This window comes from Lissotriton vulgaris, unplaced genomic scaffold (genome assembly GCF_964263255.1).
Source record: "Lissotriton vulgaris unplaced genomic scaffold, aLisVul1.2 SCAFFOLD_1406, whole genome shotgun sequence".
Classification (NCBI taxonomy): Eukaryota; Metazoa; Chordata; class Amphibia; order Caudata; family Salamandridae; genus Lissotriton; species Lissotriton vulgaris.
Genome location: NW_028248590.1, coordinates 310,774 through 335,534, shown reverse-complemented (window position 1 = coordinate 335,534; position 24,761 = coordinate 310,774). Strand labels below are relative to the sequence as shown.

Here is a 24,761-nt window from a genome sequence, read left to right as displayed (position 1 = left end):
GTCATCTGCGGCGTCCCCCAAGGATCATCTCTGAGCCCTACCCTCTTCAACGTCTACATGAGCCCCCTCGCGGCCATCGTACGCAAACACAACCTCAGCATAATCTCCTACGCCGACGACACCCAGCTGATCCTCTCCCTGACCAACGACCCCGCCGCCGCCAGAGCCAACCTGCACGAAGGGATGAAAGAGGTAGCCGAGTGGATGACGACCAGCCGCCTGAAACTGAACTCGGACAAGACGGAGGTCCTCATCCTGGGCTCCTCTCCCTCCGCCTGGGACGACTCCTGGTGGCCTCCCGCCCTGGGCACCGCACCCAAACCGACAGACCATGCACGCAACCTGGGCTTCATCCTGGACTCCTCCCTTTCCATGACCAGGCAAGTCAACAACGTCTCCTCGGCATGCTTCAACATCCTACGCATGCTACGGAAGATCTTCTGGTGGATCCCCACCGAGACCAGGAAGACCGTCACCCAGGCCCTCGTCACCAGCCGACTGGACTACGGCAACGCCCTCTACGCCGGGACCACCGCCAAGCTCCAGAAGAGACTCCAGCGGATCCAGAACGCCTCAGCCAGACTCATCCTCGACATCCCACGAACCAGCCACATCTCCGGACATCTGCGAGACCTTCACTGGCTCCCCGTCAACAAAAGAATCACCTTCCGCCTCCTCACCCACGCACACAAAGCCCTACACGACCAAGGCCCGAGCTACCTCAACAGCCGAGTCAACTTCTACGCTCCCAAACGCCACCTCCGATCAGCCAACCACGCCCTCGCCGCCGTCCCCCGCATCCGAAGAGCGACTACAGGAGGAAGGTCCTTCTCCCACCTGGCCGCCAAGACCTGGAACTCCCTCCCGACCGACCTGCGCCTGACCCAAGACCACCTCTCCTTCAGGAAGAAGCTGAAGACCTGGCTGTTCGAGCAGTAGCGGCTCCCCCCCCCCCCAGCGCCTTGAGACCCCACGGGTATGTAGCGCGCTTTATAAGTGTCACTGATTGATTGATTGATCAGGGGATGAGCCCCAACAGGTTTGCCATCAATCTGAGCATGGTTGAGGGAAATCGCAGAGCGATAAAGGTTGATGGTACAGTAGGCCTTACCAGAGCTGGCCTCAGAGGCCAGGAAATTGATGATAAAATTTAGAGGGTCTGAAATGGGATCGATATCCCTTTCCAAACACCAGCTTGCCCAAAGAGACCAGGCGGATTTGTATGCTTTGGAAGTCCCAGGGGCCCAGGCCTGGTTGATGAAGAGAGCAGCTTCTTGCGAAATGAGGATGTGAGGAGGGGGAGGCCGGAAACTTTCCACGCCAACAGAGTCAAGGAGCTGTCCAGAATGAGATTGTGGCGAAGGCCCTGGGGATTGAGAAGCAGGTCGTCGAAGGAAGGAATCAGAATTGGAAAGTCTGTTGCCATCTCCAACAAGGAGGGAAACCAGATTTGCGCCTGCCAAAAGGGGGGAACCAGAACCAGAGAAGTGGCTTGGCGACGAACTTGAGACAGAACTCGGTTGATCATCAGAAAAGGAGGAAAGGCATAGTTGAGGTGAGGAGACCAGTCCTGAAGGAACGCATCTGTAGTGAGGGCCAGAGGATCCGGCCGCCAACTGAAGAACTGGGGTAATTGACAGTTGAGGCGGGAAGCAAAGAGATCCATGGAAAAAGGACCCCATTTGCGAGAAAGAGAGGAAAACGGAGGGACAAAGCTTCCAATCACTGGAATCATGGAGAAACCTGGAAGGCCAATCCGCAACCGAATTGAGGTTTCCGGGAAGATACTTTGCTGTTAAGGAGAAATGATGAGAGAGGCAGAATTCCCACAGACTTTTCGCTAGATCCGCCAGAGGCTTGGACCTGGTCCCGCCTAGATGGTTGATATAGCGAACCGCAGAAACATTGTCCATGCGGAGAAGGATGGAACATTTGATTCTGTCTTTGGAAAGGCTTTGGAACGCAAAGGAACCTGCAAGCATCTCTAAACAGTTGATGTGCAACTTGGACTCCTCTGCGGACCATATACCTCCAGTCGAGATTGGTCCACATCGGGCGCCCCAACCCCATAGGCTTGCATCGGATTCTAATACAAGATCCGGGGTAGTGGCGAAGATAGTGCGTCCTTTCCACGCATCTAAATGGTCTATCCACCATTGGAGCTCGGTGCGGGACTCTTGGTCTAGGGCGACAAGATCTGCGTAGGCGAGGCCCTGACGAAGATGTCTGATTTGTAAGCGCTGGAGAGCGTGATAATGAAGAGGGCCTGGGAAGATGGCCTGGATGGAGGAGGACAGAAGGCCAACGATCCTGGCAAGAGACCTGAGGGACAGAAGGGACGACTGAAGGATGGAGGCAATCTCCGCTTTGATTCTGGATACTTTGGAAAGAGGTAGGAGGAGGGAAGCGGCCACCGAGTCCACAAGGAACCCAAGAAATTCCATGTTCTGGGACGGAGTCAAGGAGGACTTCTCTGTGTTGAGTAGAAATCCCAAATCCAGGAGAAGAGAGTCGTTTGAAGATCGGACAGAAGAGAAGGTCTGTCGGAATTCATGATCAGATAGATGATAAGTCTGATTCCAAGGGAGCGGAGAAAGGCGACCACTGGCTTCAAGAGTTTTGTGAAGCACCATGGAGCAGAAGAAAGACCAAAGGGGAGAGAGGTAAAACAATAGGTCACTCCGGACCACTGAAACTGAAGAAACTTCCATTGGGACTGATGAATAGGAACAGTGAGGTAAGTGTCCTGATGGTCCAAACGAACCATCCAATCTTTCGGACGAAGAGTGTCCCTTAAATGGAGAATAGTCTCCATTTTGAAGTGGCGGTAAAGTACAAACTGGTTGAACCACTTGAGGTTGATGACCGGACGCAGTTTCTTGTTTTTCTTTTGAACCAGAAAAATGGAGCTTAGAAAGCCGGAGGAGTCGAAGGGAAAAATCTGAATGGCCTGTTTTTGGAGCAGAGAAAGAATCTCGTTTGAGATTAGGTTGGCCATATGTGAGGAAAAAACTAGAGGGCGGGGGAAAGGAGGTCTGAAGAGGAGGGGAAGAGAACTCTATGAGATAGCCCTGAACGGTGTTGAGCCCAGGGATCTGAACTTATGTTGTGCCATTTTGGTAGAAACAATCTTAGACTGCCCCCCACAGGAGGGGAAGAAGAAGGGCTAACCTTGTTGGTTGGGGTTGGAGTTGCGGTAGGATTTTTGTCCTTTGCCTCTGAAGCCACGGACCCGCTGTGGGTAGAATTGGGGCTTGTAGTACTGGGAGTTATTGAAGGAGCCTCTGGAGCCTTGATTGTAGGGACGGCCGGAAGAGCGACCCCTGCCTCGTCCAGCCCGTCCAAAAACACGAGGGGCAAAATCTTTTTTGATAGATTGTTGCGCCTTATCCAAGGAGGTGAAAGTAGAGACAAATCTGCTGAGGTCGCAGACCAAGTTATCGCCAAAAAGAAGACCATTGGCTTTGGGACCGGGATCCATAGGAGCAAGGTTGGCCAGTTTTGGATCCAGTTTAATCAAAAGACCCTTACGTCGTTCATGGTTAATAGCAGAATTGGCGTTGCCCAATAGACAAAAAGCTCGTTGAGCCCACATAGAAATGTCCTCTGCAGAGAGATCAGCACCTTCAAGATGGGCAGATTCCGCCATATCCAGAATACGGGCCAGAGGACCCACCATATCCAGAACCTTGTCCTGACAAGAGGACCATGCCTTATCTACCCCTTTGCGGGGATCCTTGCCAAATTAAGAGAAAAAAGTCAGAAGAGGCTGGTCAATAGAAGGAACTTGTGTAATCTTTTCAGGTAAGGAGGGTTTAGGGCACTCGGACTTAAGTCTAGACCGCACCGCAGTCCCCAACGGAAGGCGTAAACGGGCCGAAATGTATTCGCCCACATGATGGGAGGGAAACCATTCCGTGGAATTAGGGTGCCGAATGGAAGAAGGGTCAAACATGGGGAGACCCTTGAGTCAAAAACAGGTTCAAACGAAAAAGTGTCTGATTTGGAAAGTTTGGGAGGGGGAGAAGGGGGGTCAGCCACATCAAAAACATCAAATAAATCGTCTGCATCAGCCATATCATCATCAGTGTCCAAGACGGTGGAAATAACCAGTTTCTTGACTGGTGACTCTGCGTGCTTTGACTTTCGTTTCTTTTTGCCCTCGGTACAAACAATCCCCTCCTTGATAGGAGGCCTGGGAGGCACTAAGTCCTCAGTCATATGCGAGCAGGGCTCGCCCATCAAGAGTGAAATTTTTTTATGAGATAGCACAGGAGCAGAGTGGTCCACCTTACGTTTTCTACTATCCCCCGCAGACTGGGCCAAGACCTTGGACATAAGGCTGAGCATAGAGTTCTCCATTGTCTTTGACATGCGTTTCATATTTAACTCCACAGCATGTTCAACAGAATTAGTGATAAAAGTGCTTAGGTCCTGCTTGAAAGAACCACTATCCTCCTTGGAGGGAATTTCCTCAGAGGAACGGTCACGTTCTATGATACCAAAGCAAAACAACAAAAAGTGGCAGGAAAGGGTTAAGGAGCAGAGCAGAGTTGTGGGCGTGAGCAGGGCGGATCTGAGGAGAAGAAGGTCCACCTGCGCCAGAACAGGAAACACGAAGCCGAGCAGAGGAGAGGCTTCCAGACGCGCTGAGGAGCGGGAGGTGAGAGCGCGCGAGCAGCGCGAGGGGACCAAGCCGGGCGAAACCACCGGCAAAGCAAAGAAAGGGGGGGGGGGAAGAGAGTATTCGCCCACCGAACGCTGAAATGGACAAAAAGGAAGCGCGAAAAGCGAGCGCGCTGCAGGCGCGAAAGAAACGCTAAACGAAGCGAAAGCCAATAAACATAAAATACCAAATAACAATGAATGAACACAATTAAGTTCATATATATACTGAGAGCAAAAGATAATGGCACTTATCTGACAGCAAGAAAAGAGGAAGCTGCGCAGTCAGTATGGCCTCTTATCTATTTACTTGGTGATGATTTGTTATCGTACTCTCGTTTTTTCACGTTCCCATGGCCCAGTTGTTGTCTGGCTCTCTGGGAACTGTAGTTTTTTTCTCTTTCTGGCTGCTATTGCAATAAATGCAAGATTAGAAAGCATAATAGGAGCCTCCGGTCTGGTCATAAAATTACCCATAGTGCAAGCTTCCCAAAACACTGACAAGGCATGATACAAGCGCCTGCAGTACAAGCTTCCTTTTTACAGAGCAGAAACAGAACAGGCATTCACAGAGCAAGCTTCCCTCACACACAGAGCAGATATAGTACAGGAATATGTAGTTCACGCGTGCATAACAAAATGGTACAGTACAATCACCTGCATGGTAAGCTTCAAGATTCCGTCACATACAGAGTAGAAATAGCACTAGTATACACAAAGTAAGCTTCCTTAGCAAACAAAGCAGGTACAATACAGGCATCTGAAGTCGAGGGTTCGCTGGCTAGAAGAGGTTATGCTTATTATCAGACTTTGCAGTGGCATCACCATCCTTGCAGCAAGCTTCCCTTCCCAAATAAAGGATCATCATTACAGTACAGACTTTCCTTTGCTCACAAACAGAACTTGTAGAGCACTAGTGACAGCAGCGCAAGCTTTGGATGCACACAGCGTAGAACACGAGCATTTGCACAGCAAACTTACTTTAGCTCACACACAGAACATGCACAGATACAGCAGTGCAAGCTACAAAGACAGATTATATTCATCAATGGCAAAAGATGAACATGATCCACGCACACACAGCAGCCACAAACACATCATGCATAGTGCAAGCTTCAATGACACAGAACAGGTATACAAGAACGTTTCTCACACACAGGTACAGTGCAATTTGTCAGTGTAAGATAGTTCTATCTATTCTCACACACATATATGCATATATAAGTACATACATATGTGTGTGTGTGATTTACTAAATGTTTCAAATTTCTTAAATATTACAACAACTCAAATTATAATTCCTCATGCATTGTACAGTGCATTTAACACAGCTTTTAAAAAAAAATCCCATAGAAGACCGATTGGGTTTGTCAATGTCTTTTGCACCTTGAGGAAGAGGATGAGAGCGGCAGTGGACGGAACAGTCATCAAATTTTGGCAGAGGTCCTTTTCATTTAAATTAGAACCTCAATCCTCAATTGCACTTCACATTTTCGATTTCATAATTGGTCGTTGTGGTGTCTAATATTATGGGTTAGCATTGTGTTAACTACATGTTGGTGTATATTTCCTTTTCACTGAAGTCCCAGTCTGTGGGTGGCAAACCTCACACAGATATTCAGCCTCTTCTGTGCCTCTGGCTGCCACCACCAATTCACTGTTTAAACGGTAGAGGCCATTTTTCTCAAGTGTAAGTGTTTCTGTAATATGCTCCGATTCAAAGACAGTCCATCCTGTGCTCCAAAAAATACGAATATCTCTGGGGGAGAAGTCCATCGCGGAACAAGATAAGGTTACACGTTCTCCACCACTTAGTTTGTGCTTGCTGATTTTTATCTCCGACACCCGGGGGCTCATTGCTGTACATGCATAAAAACAAAAAACAGACATGTACATTATTCTTTTAACCTTTCCTTTTAATGTACGTCAATTGTGTATCAAACATAAAAAGCATATACATATTTTGTTTATCTTAAGCACATACTGCTATATTTCTGATTTTCTTTAAAAATAAGTGGCTTGCAGATTATCACAATCGCTAGCATCATGCCAAAAATGTTTTTTAATGATAACACCCTGTGTATGTGTCTTGAGTGGCTTGCATGGCTCAGTACCTTTAACTCTTACTTTTATTAAAGCAACATCATCTGAGCTTATATTGCCTGGATCACACAAAATGAAGATTTAGTCATTATTTACATATGTTTAGAACATAATAAAAGTCTGACTACAATTCTGGAATTTCATACCAGCGGCAAACTGCACATTTCTGTCACAAGGAGGTAACTGCTGGGACTATTTACCTCTCTTCTCAGGGCCCAACAATATCTGCTAAATCTCTTTACATATTTCGAAAGCAGATAACATGTATAACTTGTAATAAACTCTCAATTAGGCAAGTAACCTGAGCAACCATTAAGTGTTGCCATAAAATCACAGAAGGGGCCTGCGTAACATTTGTGACCTGAGACCCACAAACGTTTCTGACAAGCCTGGAACTGCAGAACTTGTCTGTGGTGTTTTTGACTGCAAGTGCCACAGACCTAAGGAGTTATCCACTACACTTCTGTCTGTGATCGGAGTCTATAACAATACAGTTTCTTTCTATCGGCAAGGCCAGGGTAGCATATTAGTTCAGACAGCCCCCAATTATCCTTTGCCATTTCTGGGTGAACTGCTCTGTCTTGTTAATGGAGGAATTGTGCACGCATGAGATTAACGCCCTACTACAGATATAAGATCCCTCGGAACATGAAGTCGAGGCTCAAACTGTACTCACCTACTACTTTTAACTTCCTATCCCATTCCATCCAGCATTCTTCTCTGCTCCTCACTAATGAGGTCTAGCTTACATCTCTCCCTTCACGCTGTGAATGAGCCAAAACGAGCCCCCTCTATGCGTAGGAATCCATTGAGGTCACATCTATTCATTCTTTCAATTCTGAATATATATTAAGGTATAAAATTCATCGGAGAGAGTTGTTTCACATGAAAGCACGTATACTACGTCTTGTTCTAAGAAGTCTGAGCAGAGATTTCTTGCACCAAATAAGGAATTTCAATCTGTCAGTGGCAAAGCCCCAGAAGGAAAAGAGAAACTGGAGTTTGCCAAGTTACAATACGGGCTGTTTTTGCAAGATGACTGAAAACAATCTTTAATATGGTCATTTATTTCCATCTAATCTTTTGACATTTTGAAACATGAACCACATCCCATTACAAAAACAGAAAATAGTCAGTATTTATGCAACCAACTTTGTACAGTTCTTGCAGGCCGTAGTAGATGACAGAAAATGCTTATCACTGTTCCAACATTCTCACAAGTAAGAAGTGTCTGCCTGAACCATCATATAACATGGAAAGAAGCCACAATACTTCGGTCTGAGAACTCCACAATGCCGTAATACTGCAGCACCATCAATAGGACGAGATGGAGAACAAATAATCAGTTAAGCTATAAGAACTCTGATGTATCTTCCTATTGTGGATATAATGTTCCCTGTTACCTGGTTCCTAGCTGCTCAGCCAGTGTGAGTGTTCTGTTGGAATGTTGTTATGATGGACATGAGCGGAATGCTTGGGTGCCTGGTGTGAGTGTTGACAGTTGGAAGATGAGCTGAGCAGCAGGCAGGCTGCTCCTGGTGGGGCTGCTACCATTGATGTTATGGACTTAATAAATATATTACAAAGACACTACTCAGCTACATCTACTCCATCACCTCTACGCATGGAACTTCATTACAACATTTTGGCAACGATCTGGAGACTAACTCACAGCTTTGCAAGCGGTCTTAAGGAAGTTAAAGATGACGTGTTAAAGAAGTCTTCATTTTGGAAGGAACCTACAGAAACTAAAGCACAGTCAGATCACAGAACAGTTCTGAGAGATCGTAGTTCACAAATGACTACAAAGACATCTCACAAACACATCCAGGAGGAAGTGTTGAAAAGAGAATCAAGACCCACAAGAAACTAGAGAAATTGGAGCAGCACGCCTTGCAGCCGCACCAGTGTTCATTATACCGGACAGCCCCAGCCCAAGCGTGCTGCACTCACCAACTTCACATTTTATGAACTCTAAAGTAACAAGTATTGTGTGCTATGTAAGGCTCTACAAATGCTGATTGCCTCACTTTTGGCGAGATGGGAGTCCCCGTTTATATGCTGCGCTCATTGACATTTTCTTTGGCACTGGATCTTCGTGGCAAGCTGCGCCAGTCTGTGGTACGAGAACTTGCTGGTGGTTGTTTGGCTCTGCTTACTTGTCAAACTATTGCTGAGAGTTGTTTCTATGGATGGCCTCGCTGGGCTTTGCATTGCGCACTTGTTCAGGATATTTTTTTCTGGGGTAAAGTCACAGGGTGTTAAGAAAGTTTTGTGCAGTCAACATGGTCTGGAAGTTTACCGGAAAAATTTGTGTCACGTTTGATTTAGGGACAGCACTTCGTGTCAATGAGATCGTCTACTAGCAACAAGTTCCAATTGCATGGAGCCCAACTACTCTGCGCGTTGTGCCATTGCTTTTCATGTGTTTTGTTGGTAAGGATTTGCGTTGTCAAAGACATGTTTTTATATGCGGCTTGTGTACTTACATATACAGGGATTGGTGTGACAAATGTTTGAACTTCAACCTTGGTATGGGTGGCCGGAGTGGGACATTCGGCAAGACAATTTTTGACTCTCATGTGTTTTGTTTTTTCAACTTGAGGCCCCCCCGGAGTAATTGGCAGTCAAACTGCTGTGTCGTGTTTTAAATACGGACACAAGTCTCATTTAGCCCTCTTAGCATTCTTTCAGTCCAGCGGAGATAGTTCTTTTTCGTCTTTGTTGCTATGCAACTCTGCAAGCTGCTGCTGGACACTTTGCAGCAAGAAAGCGCCGGAAGCCACCCAACGTGCGTCTCTTGTGTGTGCCGCCATCTTGTGGTTGGAGGCAGCACCCTGAGGCTGAGCCTGCTGGCGATTGTTACACTTATGTACCACCAACTTTGTTTATCTAGATGTATACAGTTTTTATTTCTATTTTGCCAGTGAATTTAATCCGCCTCAGCCCGTAGATCATATTTATCTTTGTTTTTTGTTATCAAGGCATACTCTGATGGCAAGATCTCTTCTATTGAAGGGTGCACTAAACAAGAATGATGCAATCTTGGGCTACTTTCTTGTACCTACGTGCCTGATCAATTCTTCTCGAGGGTAAAGAGTGCGATTTGTTGGTTTTGGCAGCATGTTCTGCTTTTAATCCGTCATGTTGGAAACATTCACGTAGAACTCTAGTTACAGTTATTTGGGGTCACATACCTTAAGAAAATTAACATTGTTACTGGTGTACCCATTACAGGAGTGTAGCCAGTTTAACACTTCTCGGGTTAGAGATCGCTCATCTGCAGAGGTCTTCGACGTTTCTGGCCTTTCTTTTGTTAAAATTGTTCTGTTCTGCATTTTTGCCTTTTCACACCTTTTCATGAGAGATTGCTGTATTTTTTTTGTCACTTTGTGCTGAACTTATTCTTTGAGTGTCATTTTGTGTATAAGTCTCCTTGTGCTGCACAATGTTTATGTAGTGTTTAAGCCCTTAGATGGGAATGGGTTATTGTCCCATTTCCAAGAGGGGTGGCTTGAAGGGGTGTCACTCCCTTTTTCTCAGGTGATGGGTTTTAGTCCCATTTTAATGCAGTTAGTCATGTCCCTTACAGGAGGGTTGTCTTAAAGGGGTGTCATTCCCTTTTTGGGTTTTAGTCCCACTTCAACGCTGTAAGCAATTATTACTTTTCATGAGGGGTAGTTTAAGGGGTGTCTTTCTCTTTCACAGTTTATGGGTGGTAGTCACATTTAACGCTTTGTAGTCGTGTCCCCAATGTGTGTAAGTCACCCTGTGCTTTGTGTTGGTCATATAGTGTGTGTAAGTCACCTTGTGCTGCACGTTGGACGTGTAGTGTAACGGTCATATAGTGTGTGTAACTCACCTTGTGCAGCACGTTGATCATGTGTGTAAGTCACCTTGTGCTGCAGAACTATTTGTTGTGCTAATGGGTGTTAGTCCCATCTTTACAGTTCGCGTTATGGGTCACAGTCCCATTTTCGCATGTATGGTCCCTTACATGAGGGGTGGTGAGTTGGGTTGCAGTCCCTTCTTCACAGTTTGTGTAGTTTTGTTTCTTTTATAAGGAAACTATTCATGGGTGCAGTCCACCCATGATGTGATAGTTCTGGGGGTGCCTTACTCCCTTCTTTCTCTTCACAGTGTTAGAGTTCTCGGAGTGTGTTTCTACAGTGTTTCCCTTCACAGTGTTTCACATGTCTTTTCATGTGGTGTTATCTCACTTTGTGTCAGTGAGCTTAACATTCTCAAAACTTTCCTTTTGTTTTATTATGAAATGAGGAAAGTGTGTGATATTTCGTGTGTATCTTTTCATTCTCCTTTTCTCCTTTGTTTAGTCTTTGTTCCCTCTTGTGATGTGGTATTTACCATTCATCCCTGGGTTATGGACTATTGACTTCATTTGTACATTGTTGTGTATAGTTATTTTTATTTTAGTATGGTTTAATTAATTTTCAATTTTAAGGGGGGAAGATATTGTAGTATCTTCAGATTGTGCTTATAATGTTTCCTGTTACCTAATTCCGCCAGAGTGAGTGTTTTGTATGGAATGTTGGTGTGATGGACATAAGCCGAATGCTTGGGTGCCTGGTGTGAGTGTTGACAGTTGGAAGATGGGCTGAGCAGCAGGCAGGCTGCTCCTGGTAGTGCTGCTACCATTGATGTTATGGACTTAATAAATATCTTACAAAGACACTACTCTGCTACGTCTACTTCATCACCTCTACGCATGGATTTTCATTACTACAAACTCCTAACAAGCAAGCTCAATCTTGCACCTGAAAAGGAAGCATCTGTGTATGTTTACCTTTTAGTGTGACTCCATCAGGAAACTGTGGTAATAAATCTAAAACAAATTGAGGAGGAATGTAGCCACCTTGTGTAGCTGAGGTAGTTACATCAAGGATTACATCAGCTAAACCCAGGCATATAATGTTAATGTAGTATTTGTTTTTTTATTGGGGGTCTTCATAAAGCAGAGATCAATCACTAAAGAACAAAAGAGCATTGTACCTTGCAAAAAGATACACATGGGAAAATAGAGAGATGTGAAGGCATGTTAATAATGATAAGTCAATCCAATGTAAGTAAAGATGCAATAGAAAAAACAGTATCTCAGAAGAAGGAAGGGAGAAGGGAAACGGTCTAGGAAGGCAGGACGATTGTAAAGGGGTAGGTTTTTAGGTATTTTCTCTATTGTAATAATGAATGAGAAAGTTGGATTTTGATAGTCACAAGGTGGTTCATGAAAAAGTTGTTTATCTCCTCCAGCACAGTAACCAGGCTGGTTCTCTCATTTTCTCTCATTCACAGTGACAGTAACTCGATTCTCGAGCTCTGCCAATTAGATGTGAAGTGACTCTTTGGGAGAAACATAGGATTTCCGCCAGCAGATGGTCTGCTCGCAGGTCTCTACCATGAAGCCAGGGAGAAGATATATCTACAATAACCCCCCCCCCCCCCCCACACCCTCTCAGCCGTCTACTTGTCACTATTTTAGGAAGATGAGACGAAGGGGAAAGCTAAGATTGGAATATATACGAGTCAGGAACCCAAAACTGTGGCTCACTTACCCAAAACAGGGCTATAGTGTGAGCTTGCTCTGAAAAAGGTCTGATGCATACACAGCTTGGCTCAAGTCACTTAACGAGTTAAAAAGGCCCAGCACCAGTTTTCAGAGGGCATCTTACTGGAAGGACAGACAGTTCTCATTTCTATAACCTAGCACTCGAGATGGCAGGAAGAGCGTTGCATCGTCTTGCAGGTAGCCTACCACCTCGAAAGACCCCAATAATGGGTTTTCTGGAATAGATCATGGTAAATAAAAATGAACTGTTGAAAAAGAGAGTTGAACCAAAGAGTGTGAACCTTCAGAGTAGAGATTCCCGTCTTATAATTATCAATGACTAGCCAGTGGTTACTATACCAGCTCCCACCTCAGATAATTCAGAACACAAACTGACTTTGGGAATATCAGAAGAAGACAATACTGATGTCTGTCTGTCAGTGGAGAGGACTGAGGCCTGGCCTGTTTTCCATAGAATCCACAAACTGGAAATGCTCTCAAGACTCAAACCATCTGGCCTCTGCTGGCCCAATGGACATTAGGGCAAAAAAGCATCTTGCTGAAGATCTAGATAACTAATAAACTAGAGTAGGCTATTGCTGTGCCCTGGATGAAGAGAGCGGTTACGTTTGGCTCCTACTCCTTTCTGTGCCCTGCTATACTGAAAGTTGTCCTCTGCAGTCTTGGAGCTTGAACGCTGGTCAAGAAAATAACTATCATTTCACCAAAGTTCGAAACAAAATCGACCTCCATAGGACCAGTACAAGGTGCTAAGAGGAAAACAAAAAACGTGATTGGTGGAATACATGACTTAATCTCAGCCACTCGGCCTGCATTCCAATACATAATTCTTTTGCCCACCATGCACAAAGACCAGCCATAAGCATTTAACCCGTTCCGTGCTCGTGACGGAGCCACACCGTCACGAGCCACAGGTGACCTGTGCTAATGACGGAGTGGTTCCGTCACGCCACGGCCACTCCGCCCATGCTGCATCAATTCAGCGCCTGCTCGGCTGAATATATGAGCAGGCGGGGCCATGACGGAATCACTCCGTCATTAGCACAACGTGCCCGTGGCTCTTGACGGAGTGGTTCCGTCACGAGCATGGCGGCAGGGCGCCACCCCCACCCCTCACTTCCCCACAGCGCAGCTGCGGAATTACCGCCGCGGCCAAGGGGTTAAACCATGAGTCTGCTTCAATAGGAGAAGTCCAGCCTGAACTATCAGGCCAGTTCTCCTCCACATTGGAACATAGGCAATGCAGGCTAATTTTGGCTTTGTAGGAGAGGTATAGCTTGATTCCTATGGTAGAGGAAGCAAGGGACCCACTTTTGGGTATAGGGTGTGAACATGAGGAACACAAGTAGGTGATGGCTGTAATCCTTGAATTGATCTCATCCACATGTAATTACTTTGGGTCACAGTCCAACAATTTTTAATCCACCATGCCTCTCTAGACAGACATCAGCCATATTCAAATCAGTCAATACTCCAATTGGAACAATCCTACTCGAACTGGCAGCCTAGGTATCCTCCAGATGACAACACAAACAGAGAAGGAATCAAGATTCCATGTTCAGCATGTGCCCATTGATTACCTTTAACACCTTTACAATTCATGGTGCTTTCTAATATCAGAACTTTGTGTTTCGTTATTAATTATGTTTTCATTTTGGGAATTTTACTGGTTGGTTTCTTGACTTTAATTTTTGTGTGGTGTATTTTATCAATGGGACAAGTCCACCCAACCCCCTGCAGCACAAACCCTTTGAATGCCAATTTACAGTAACACATTATGGATTCGGGAAGGGCATTGTCTGCAGTTAAGGTCATTTTTGTGTTCATGTTAATGCTGTTCAAAACTTGTATTTACAGTTCATTAATAGAAAGCCATTATTATGAGGGTGACCGTGCAAAGGAAATATTATAAGCTCGGACTGCACTACTGACAGTGGTTCCACAATAAACATGTGTACACACCTTTTCAAAGTTTAGCAGTATGAGGCTCCCAGAATGCTCTCAGATTAGATGCAAATATTTGCAGATCTTGAAAGCAAGATGGACGATTCTTTGCTTTCAAAATAAAATGTTCACAAAAAAATGCAACAAAAAACCCCAACATTTTGCTTAACTAATGTAAAAGTTTAGGTGCCATTTCCATGCAGCATCATTTAGACAATGTGTTGATGATGCTAGTATTTCCCAAAAATATTCCTAAAGGAAAATTGGTGTAACTAGTTTCAACAAGATTATGGAAAACTTAAAAATAAACAAACATTGGCTAAGTAAGTAGGTCTAAAATTGTTGGGCAGCCTTTTGGTTATGTCAATGCATGTCTTGCTTTGGCATTGTTTTTGTAAAATCTTATTGGCGTGGGAGCTGCCAGGCCCTCACCATTTTAACAAGCTTTAGCAAAAAGCAAAAAAATAAAAGTTGGTCTCAACAGCACACATTGCCACATTACTTCCTGGCACTGAACAAGGCTAGTTTGCGGGCCAATATGCTCCTTGTGAACCAGCAGAATGCTGTCACTCATAATGAAGCCTGCCAATGGATAGAGAGAGATACAGAATTTTTATAAGCACAGAAGTTCTTGGTTAATGCCAGACCTAATTAGGAGCCCGATTTTTAAAGAAATCTCAAAAGTGCACCCATGGTATATGTCCTTGCATTGGTGCAGATTTGCGGCTTTCATGAATTCACAAGAATTTACAGAAGTAGGTCAGGAAATGTTTGTCCTAGAAAATATTTGTGAACTTAATTTTAGCACAAGCAAACATGCATGTGCAGATTTTCTCATGCAAAGATCTGTTGAGCATTTACAAGTTCACTTTCTCTCCAACCACTTTTTCCAAACCCTGGAAGAGGTCAGGAGCAAATTACCAATCTTTCTCAGTATGGGAAAAGATTAGAGAAGAGCGGGTGAAAACCCTTTAAAATATGCAAGTTTTTAGGTTTGCACAGACTCACATGGGAATTTCAATTCTGGAACTATTCCTTATCACTACCTTCTGCCCCAGTATGTAGATTCGCACAACGGCAACAAAATAAGGGAACTGCTAGTATTAAAAGCATACTATGGTATGAGCCCTGGCATAATGAGAGAGACTATATCAGAGCTCTTTTAAAATTAGATTGCTGACATAATTTGTCACTACACTATATGGCACAAAATAAACATGTGAATTTAGTTATAGGGGAGGTAGATTTTTAAAGCAACCTGCCCCATGGACAAATTGATATTTTATTAAATTCCACACCCCTGTGGGCAAGATAAGGAGTTTTGTCAATGAAAATATATACCTAGCAAGTATTTTAATTTTGTGGGAGTTTATACTGTGACCTTCCACACTAAATAATGCAGGATGTCATAATAGCAAAAATAGTTTCTGTATTTTACGGAAGGCTTTAATCAGTGGGGGGAAGGTTTCCATGTTTTAGGGAATGATACATGCAGTTGGGATCTGTTTAACAGACTCTCACAGCCCAAAAGCCCCAATACCAGCTATCACAGCCAAAGGAGCAGTGGGAATGTCTGTATAAGATGGAAATCCTGAACTGGCACAGTCACTCTACATAGAATCAGTTATCTTTTATTTTTACTAGTAAACTCAGATCTAAGTTTCTTAATATACAAGTAGTAGGGGTGGGCGGAATTTGTGAAATTGACTTTAGCAAATTATCGCGAAAATGTTGTTAATCTCCGCAAATACCCGGAAATATCGCGTAGACGCGGAAGCTTTTTTCCCACCCGTTCGCAGTATTTTCTGCATGATTGCATTGGAAATGGCGTGTTTGCGTCCTCACCCTCTCGCTCGAGGTGGAGAATGACGTGTTTGGGTTCTCTCGCTCCTTGTCGCGTTCGATATGACGTGTTTGCGTCCTCACGCTCTCGCTCGTGGTGGAGAATGACGTGTTTGAGATCTCATACTCTCACGGTGCATGATCACGAGATGAATGTCGTGATCGCGGGCGCGATCTCTCGCGAGATAGCGCAAAATGGCTACCAACAATCCAACATCTCGTGGAGCACGCGACCGGATCGGGAAAACTCGTCGGCGAACGCGGGGATCCAGGTAAAGCGATCGCGTGCGCAAGAACTTATTTTTACAGCGCGAGCATGAAAACAAATCTGGTTAGCTGCGGATCGCAGAAATTTTTGCACTCTCTGCAGAACGCGAAAATGTCAAATTATTGCAATTTCCGCAAGCGGAACAGAATTTGATGCCCAGGCCTAACAAGTAGCAAAGAGGGTTCAAAATACATAATAAATGATCCATACGGACCAGGCGGACTTCATAGCAGAGGGAAACTCTTCAGGTCACATGGTAAGTTTAAGGCATGTAATAAATAAGAACTAGAAGTCAGAAGGAGCACACATAATAAACTTTATAACTACTTAGAAACTTTTAGACTGAGATGAATGGCCAAAAATGCTAAAGGAATTTCAATTTTCAGATACAGCCATCAAATGGGTAAAGATGCTATATAGCTTCCCTCCCAAGATCATATTTTCACAAGAACCATGAGGTCCCAGAATTTCACACAATGGCAGGGAAGCCACCTATCCCCAGGCCTCTTCTCAGGTGCCTTTGAATACTTGGTAGTATCATCACTTAAAGAATCTGTCAGTCAGATGTGCATACTTCCACTGTCAATACCCAAGTGGAAAACAAAAAGCAAAAATAGGATAAATGGGACATGACTGGAATTCGATTGGTTTAACACGGTATAAAGTATTGACCTTTCCTATCAATTGAGGAACTAAAGTAGTCCTGTAAAATTACCAACAGTGATTGCTAAAAGAATCTCCTGCTGAGAATTTGCTTATCCAAAAATTGGCAGAATAGTAGACAAATAAGTAGGGTCACTTGGCAGAACGATTAAGTGTTATTAATGGACAAATAATGTACTACAACCCCAAGATGAAATCCTAAAACCTTTGCTACAAAGTAAATGGGAAATGGAACTAAGAAACTGCTTTGACTCCGAAGATTATAAAGGGATCCTAAAACCATAGAAATCCGTAAATCACACCTAAATATAAATGAATAACTTGTAGGGTAACACAGCAGAGTGCTGGGGTGGCAGCAAAGTATACATGAACACACATTATGTGAATAAACAAAAGGTCTACATTAACAGGTTTTAACAATTTTGACAAAGTATTGTGTCAAAAGGCAGCAGACCTAGCAGCACTTAATGCAGACACTAAACATTAAGTTGCAAAGGTTGGTGGGAAAAGCGAAAAATGGCGATTGGCAGTGTAGTGCTAAGGTTAGTGCAGAGAAACATACACACAGATATATACCATTGATGCAACCATGTAATGACTTCAATTGTTGCACACAAGAAACAATGTGCCCTCAAGAACTAGAAAAGATGGACTTGAATGAAGTCAACAGGAGTAGAAAGAGAAGGAGATATGAGGCCTAAGCAGGAAAGGAAACAAAGCCTATATTAATAACATGTTTATTTCAAAAAAAGTTATAATAATGCTCTAAAAGAGTCACTTTCTAAATGCCTGCAAGCACAAGGGAAGCAGTGATACTTAAGAAGGGACAGTATGAGTACTTCAAAGTAGCAAACATTAACAATAATTTAAAAAATAGAGAGGCATTTTAAGTGCTTGTCACACCCTCTGTTCAATCCACATGAATACTCATTTTAATATCCTTTTCTCATGGGGTAGAGGAATCATTTTGATAGGGACTCAGTGTAATGTGGCACCTGACTTCCATGGCCCTCCCTCACCACGCATGCCAACCCATTAATGCAGCGCTACTTAAAAGACAGCTCCTCATTCTCCTGCTTCTCTCCATGACACGCAACACCATGAAAAGTCCCAACCATGAAAAGTCTGGTATAGCAAGCCACGACATCCTATAGCCAGGTAATCCACAACAGCCAATTGCTGCATTCTGAAACTGTAACCAGAGCTAACGAATGTGATTTCACAAATGAAGTTAAAACTACCACCACTTTATTCTTCTATAGACCAATACCAGCTCATTTCCCTCACAGATTCCCAGAGGTTGAAGATGGTCCTTACTAACATCACAATGGCCAGTACATTCTCACGGCTTACTCTATGGAGACTGTAGAAAAAACACGGAGTAATCAATTTAATTACTTCTGTTTGGCGTATGGTCAGCACCTATGTTCAAGCACAAGCGGAGCAGGAAGTTATAATGTAAAAGCAGTCGGTTAACCAAGTAATTTGCGCTTACCTTCTAAAGGAAGAACTGTGCGGTGCGAGTAGGTTTCTCGTGTCCGCTGGTCACAGAGCTCGAAAATTATTTCCTTTTCAAAGTCTTCAGCCGTCACAATGAAACGTAAACCACTTTCCATTGTATATCCTTGCTCAGTTGATGTTGGTCCATTATTCTGAACTCCGTCTGAAAAGAGTTGGTCTTTTTTTATCCATTTAACAGTAAAATCTTTACTTTTGAGTTCACTGACGGAGCATTTCAAAGCCAGCCACTTGCCATACTGGGGCTGAGGCGGTTCCATCGAAAAGGGTGAAAACAAAGGAAACCCTGAAGGAGAAAAGAAAGAAAAAGTCAAACACAACTTATGAACATCTGCCACATAAAGGTTTATACATTTTAAAGGAATTAATTATAAGGAAAGAATTTTCTTGGAAATATTTACTAGTTCAATAAAAGGCTAATAAAAAAGTATTGAAAGTCTTCTGAATCTGATGAGCATGATTTGTCACCAAGACAATATCTATCTATCTATCTATCTATCTATCTATCTATCTATCTATCTATCTATCTATCTATCTATCTATCTATCTATCCATAAATCAACGATCTGGAGGAACCTCTAAGTGAAATTGTGGCAGATCCTCCAGGAGCAGAGACCAGAGCCATCCCTGTATTAATGTATGCGTACAACTGTGTCCTTATGTTGAGAACAGCTATGGGTCTCCAGAGGTTGCTTGAGGAATTTGCAGCATATATGGGATCCTTAGGGCTATAAACCAACAATACAAAGTCCTTTACAATGATTTGCGGCCCCTCTAATAGGAAGACAAGACCATTTAACATCCAGAGCACTAGATTGGAAACACTGAGTACATTTACATATTTAGGGTTACCATTTGACAAGGCATGCAATTGGAAACACTTGGCCCGGGTAGGATGCTCTCAGTTTGAACAAAATTAGGGTGCAATCCTTCCTTTTGCTAGGAAACTAGGAACCTCCCCAATTGGTGTGCTGCTCAATACATACAAGGCTAGATGTGTTTCAGCAGCCACCTATGGAGCAGGGTTATGGGGAGTACATGAGCCCTCCCTACTACAGGTTGCAGATTTGTACGCAGTCTCTTACGCCTACCCAGGTCTGTACCGGCATCCATTTGTCATCAAAAACTAGGCCTTGACCATGTAAGAGATCTCGTTTTGTTAGCTCCGTTAATGCTATGGATCTCAGTTTGGTCTCGCCCTGAAGTGCCATTAACCATGGTTGTAATCAAGGATTGTCTGAAGCTAGACAAGGCAGGTGGTATCAACTGGTTGGGGTATGTTGAAACACAACTGACAAGGATAGGGAGGCATGATCTTTTTAATCACCCCACGAGTAACACCAGGGCAATGAAAACTTTGGTCAAGAAGGAGTAGTTTCTGTCCTGTAACTCCAGTTCTGTAGTAGGGGTATCTCTGTTATAGTCATAATCTAGTGAATAGTCCCGCCCATGTGCGTGGACCCCGGCAATCAAAAATAATCTCTTAAGTTGTCAAAATAATGCAGAAACTGCAAAGACACTTAAGAGAGAATTTAAAGACAAATAATGCAGCCTATATCCACAGGCTACACTATCCAGTACTTCAACTAGAAATTCCACCAAAAAACACCACACACAACACAGCCTGCCAGTTTCTACCATAGAGAAACTTGCCTCCCCCAGTCAAAGACTCTGGAATGATAGAGAGGAAGGTAGGGACAGACAAGCCCCATAGGCTGCCATTATGTGGCTTAAATAGGATACTGTGCCTTTAAGAGAACTTTCCGGAACTTCTCCCAGTATCCCAGAATGCATAGCAGGTCCCTCTACTTTCAGTTCTTTTTGAAGGCGAAGCACGCCAGACCTGTCGCATTCTTTACATGATGAAATATCTCCACCGGGGAGGAGGGCGGGCGCTTATGACTATAACAGAGATACCCCTACTACAGAACTGGAGTTACAGGACAGAAACTACTCCTTCTGTAGTAGGGGATCTCTGTGTATAGTCATAATCTAGTGAATAGAATGGCAAGCCCATCCCCACACAAAAGCGGCGGTGGAGAATAAACACATAACGCCACTACTGTGCGAACAAATTCCGCAGCGAAGCCTGCCCAACCTGAGCGTCTGCCCTGGCGTCAGTATCCAGGCAGTAATGATTAGCAAAGGTATGAACCGACTTCCAAGTGGCTGCCTTGCAGATTTCAGCAATCGGCACGTTACGGAGCAGAGCCGTCGTGGCAGCTTTGCCCCTGGTGGAATGAGCCTTAGGCTTACCTCCTAAGGTCTTATTAGCCTTTTGGTAACACAATTGTATGCAGGACACAATCCACCTAGAGATGGACTGCTTAGAGGTCGCAAGACCCGTCCTGACCGATCCATAATTGATGAACAACTGGTCAGACCTACGAATATCTTTGGTTTTATCCAGATAAAATTTCAACACCCTCCTAACATCCAGGGAATGGAGAGACCTCTCCGCTGGGGATGAAGGGTTCTGAAAAAACGTAGGCAAAGTTATAGTCTGGTTGACATGAAAATCAGAAATAACCTTGGGAAGAAATTTAGGGTGAGTACGCATAACAACCGTAGCAGCATGAAATACAGTATAAGGTTCATTACAACACAACGCCTGAATTTCACTCACCCTGCGGGCCGATGTAATGGCCACGAGGAACGCCGCCTTCCAGGACAGGTGCTGCAACGAAGCCTTATGAATAGGTTCAAAAGGTTCCTTCATCAATCTGGACAGCACCACATTCAATTCCCATGAAGGCGAGGGAAGCCTGACAGGAGGGAATACTTTCTTCAATCCTTCCAGAAAATCTTTGATCACAGGGATCTGGAAAAAGGAAGTCTGTGAAGGGCATTTCCTGTAGGCAGTCAATGCAGCCAGATGAACCTTAATGGAATGCACATTAAGGCCAGACTGCGCCAAATGTAAAAGGTAAGGAAGGATGACATCTTCCTTACAGGTCGTAGGATCATGGTTCTTAGACTGGCACCAGATACAAAACCTCTTCCACTTGTAAGCATATGAAGTCCGAGTGGAAGGCCTCTTAGACTCCTTCAGTATGTCCATGCAATCATCGGGCAGATTCAGATGGCCATATTGCACTATCTCAGGAGCCATGCCGCCAAACTCAAACACGAGAGGTTGGGGTGTAACATCCGTCCCCCGAACTTCGTGAGAAGGTCCGGCCTGCACAGCAACCGAATGTGAGGAAGGAGAGACCGGTGAAGTAGGTCCGTGAACCACCACTGCCTGGGCCACTCCGGGGCGATGAGTATCATCCGAGCCCTGGACCGGGCCAGCTTGATGAGCACTGCCGGAATCAGGGGAATGGGAGGAAAGGCGTATAGAAAGCTGTTCGTCCAGTTGATCCATAACGCATTCCCCAGCGTCCCTTGCTGGAAGTACCTGGAGGCGAAGTTTCTGCACTTGCTGTTTTCGGCGGTGGCGAACAAATCTACGTCTGGAGTTCCCCACCTTGCGAAGACTTCTCCTAGTACTTCGTCGTTTATGACCCATTCGTGGTTTTCCTGAACCAGTCTGCTCAGTGCGTCTGCCTGAACATTCTGCACACCTGGTAGATGGGTGGCCGTTATCGTCAGTCCTCTGGCTAGGAGCCAGTGCCAGATCGTCTGCACCTCCTGTGACAGAGTGCGTGATCTCGAGCCCCCCTGCTTGTTGAGGTAATACATCGTGGTGGTATTGTCCGTCTGTACAAGCAGAGAGTTGGTCTGGAAGGACAGAAGAAAGGCCTTCAGTGCCAAGTGAACAGCCCTGAGTTCCAGGAAATTGATGTGATACGTGGCCTCTATCGGCGACCACGTTCCTTGAATTTGCAGAGTCCCGGAGTGCACTCCCCATCCCAGGAGAGAAGCATCCGTCACGACAGTCTGCGTGGGAATGTCCTTGTGAAAGGGAACCCCTCTGAGGAGATTCTCCGCCGAACACCACCACTTCAGAGACTGAAGAGCATGCAGCGACAGTCGAATCTTGTCGTCCCAAGATCCTTTCCTCTGATCCCACTGGTCCTCCAAGCACTCCTGCAGCGGTCACATGTGCAGCCGTGCGTGTGGCGTCAGGAAGATACAAGAGGCCATCGATCCCAGTAGAGAAGACACCGTCCTCACTGTTGTAGATGGAGTTGTCATAAGAGCCTGAGCCTTCCGAAGGAATGATAATCGTCGCTCTTCCGAAGGAGACACGTTTGCTGACAGCGTATTGATGGAGGCTCCCAAGTACTGTATGCATTGGACCGGAGTCGGAACAGACTTGGCCATGTTGATGTGCAGCCCCAGCTTGTTCAAGAGAACGCACGTCTTCTGGAAGTGTGCTCGCGCTTCCGAGAAGGAGGATGCCTTGATCAACCAATCGTCCAAGTACGGGTAGACAAACACCTTGTTCTTCCTCAGGTGTGCTGCCACCACCGCCATGCACTTCGAGAATGTTCTCGGCGCAGACTTCAGTCCGAATGGGAGTACTGTGTATTGATAGTGATTGGTGCCGACTTGGAACCGCAGGAACTTCCTGTGTTTGTGTGCAATGGGCACATGGAAGTAAGCATCCTGTAGGTCTATAGCGCATAGCCAGTCTCCCTGTTGCAACTGAGGGTAAATCTGATGCAACAACAGCATGCGAAACTTTTCCCTGCGAATCCATTTGTTTGCCTGCCGCAAGTCCAGAATGGGTCTGAACTCGTTCTTGTCCTTCTTGCGAACCAGAAAGAACCTGGAGTACAGTCCTCTTCCTCTCTGAGACAGAGGTTCGTCTTCTATCGCCCTTTTCCTCAACAGGATATCCGCTTCTGCCTGAAGCTCGCGCAGCTGAAACTGCGAGCTGACCGGGGGAATTGCTGGAGGAGGGCTGGTGAACCGAAGACTGTATCCATTGCAAACAATATTCAGCACCCACTTGTCCTGAGTAATTTTTCTCCACTCTGCCAGAAAAAATTGAATGCTTCCCCCTACCGGAGTGGGTAACAGATCCGGGGGAAGTAGGTTCCTAGGGCCTAGACCCAGCCTGGCCCTTGGGCGCTGGGGCCGACTGCTGGCCTCCTCTGCCCTTCTGGCGCTTCTGGAACGGCTTACGGAACTGGTGTTGCTGTTGCGATTGCCCCGAAGCCTGGCCCTGTCCTCGGCCTTGCCCGCCGAACCGCCGTTGGAAAGGGCGGTACGTCTTCTTGGTCTCTTTAGGCTTCTCCAGGCCCACAGCCGTTAGCGTCTCGGTCTCTGCCTTCATGCGGGCCATCTCATCGTCCGCATGCTTCCCGAAGAGGGTCTCACCGGAGAATGGTAGGTTGGCCACCCTCTGCTGTGCGTCCGGTTTCAGGGACGTAAGCCGGAGCCATGCGTGGCGTCGTTGGTTGACTCCGTGGCAAAATCCGTGAGCAGCCAACAGGGAAGAGTCCGCTGCAGCGCTGATAATCTGGTTTGCCACCAGCATCCCCTCATTCAGCACTTCCATGAAGTCCTCACGCTTCTCCCGAGGTAAATGCTCTGCAAACCGCTCGAGGGAGTCCCAGAGGGCGCGGTCGTATCGGCCCAACAGCGCCGTGGCACTCACAGCTTTCATGGAGGTAGCGGAAGTTCCACAGACTTTCCTCCCCGCCGAATCCATCCACCTGGACTCCTTATCCGGGGGAACCGTGGAGGACGGAGTGGTGGCATGCTGCTTACGGGCCGCCGTCACAATGACAGAGTCAGGAGGGGGTTCCGTTCTCAGAAAGGCCGGATCCGAATCGGGAGCCCGGTACTTCTTCAGCAACCTCGATGGAGCCGCCCTAGTCAACGCAGGGGTGAGAAACAGGGCCATAGCCGGTTCCTCCAGACCCGGCACCAGAGGCAGGAGAGGACGAGACAGGTGTTTTTGATGCAAAGTCTCAAAAATGACTGACGTTTTCGGAGTAGGCACCGTCAGGGATATGCCCAACTTCGCAGCGCCCCTTAAAAGGACTTCATGGAACGCCACCAGGTCATCAATCGGGGACACTCTCGTGTCCGGTGACCCCGATAGGGTAGGAGAATAGTCCCTGGTCCCAGAGGACCTCGTGTGCGAGCGAGATTCGAGCCTCCTATGGCGGCGTCTCGACCTCGTGGATGATCTGCGTCGCGATCTCTCCCTTCTCCCAGAGCGAGAGCGAGACCTGCCAGCCCGTGGCCGCTCCGCCGGTTTTCGTGGCGGGGTCT

The 24,761-nt window shown here is 45.7% G+C and overlaps 1 protein-coding gene across 1 annotated transcript in view; it reads right to left on the bottom strand.

Annotated features, from left to right (window-relative positions):
- Positions 1-5,842: 5,842 nt before the first annotated feature.
- Positions 5,843-24,761, bottom strand: part of LOC147663993 (uncharacterized) — a 264,963-nt gene continuing 246,044 nt past the window's right edge. The window contains exons 9-10 of the mRNA XM_086950021.1: positions 18,565-18,873; positions 5,843-6,524 (exon numbers count right to left, since the gene is read on the bottom strand). Of these exons, the coding sequence (XP_086806147.1) occupies positions 6,211-6,524; positions 18,565-18,873 (623 nt within the window). The 3' untranslated portion in view covers positions 5,843-6,210. The remainder of the gene's footprint in view (positions 6,525-18,564; positions 18,874-24,761) is intronic.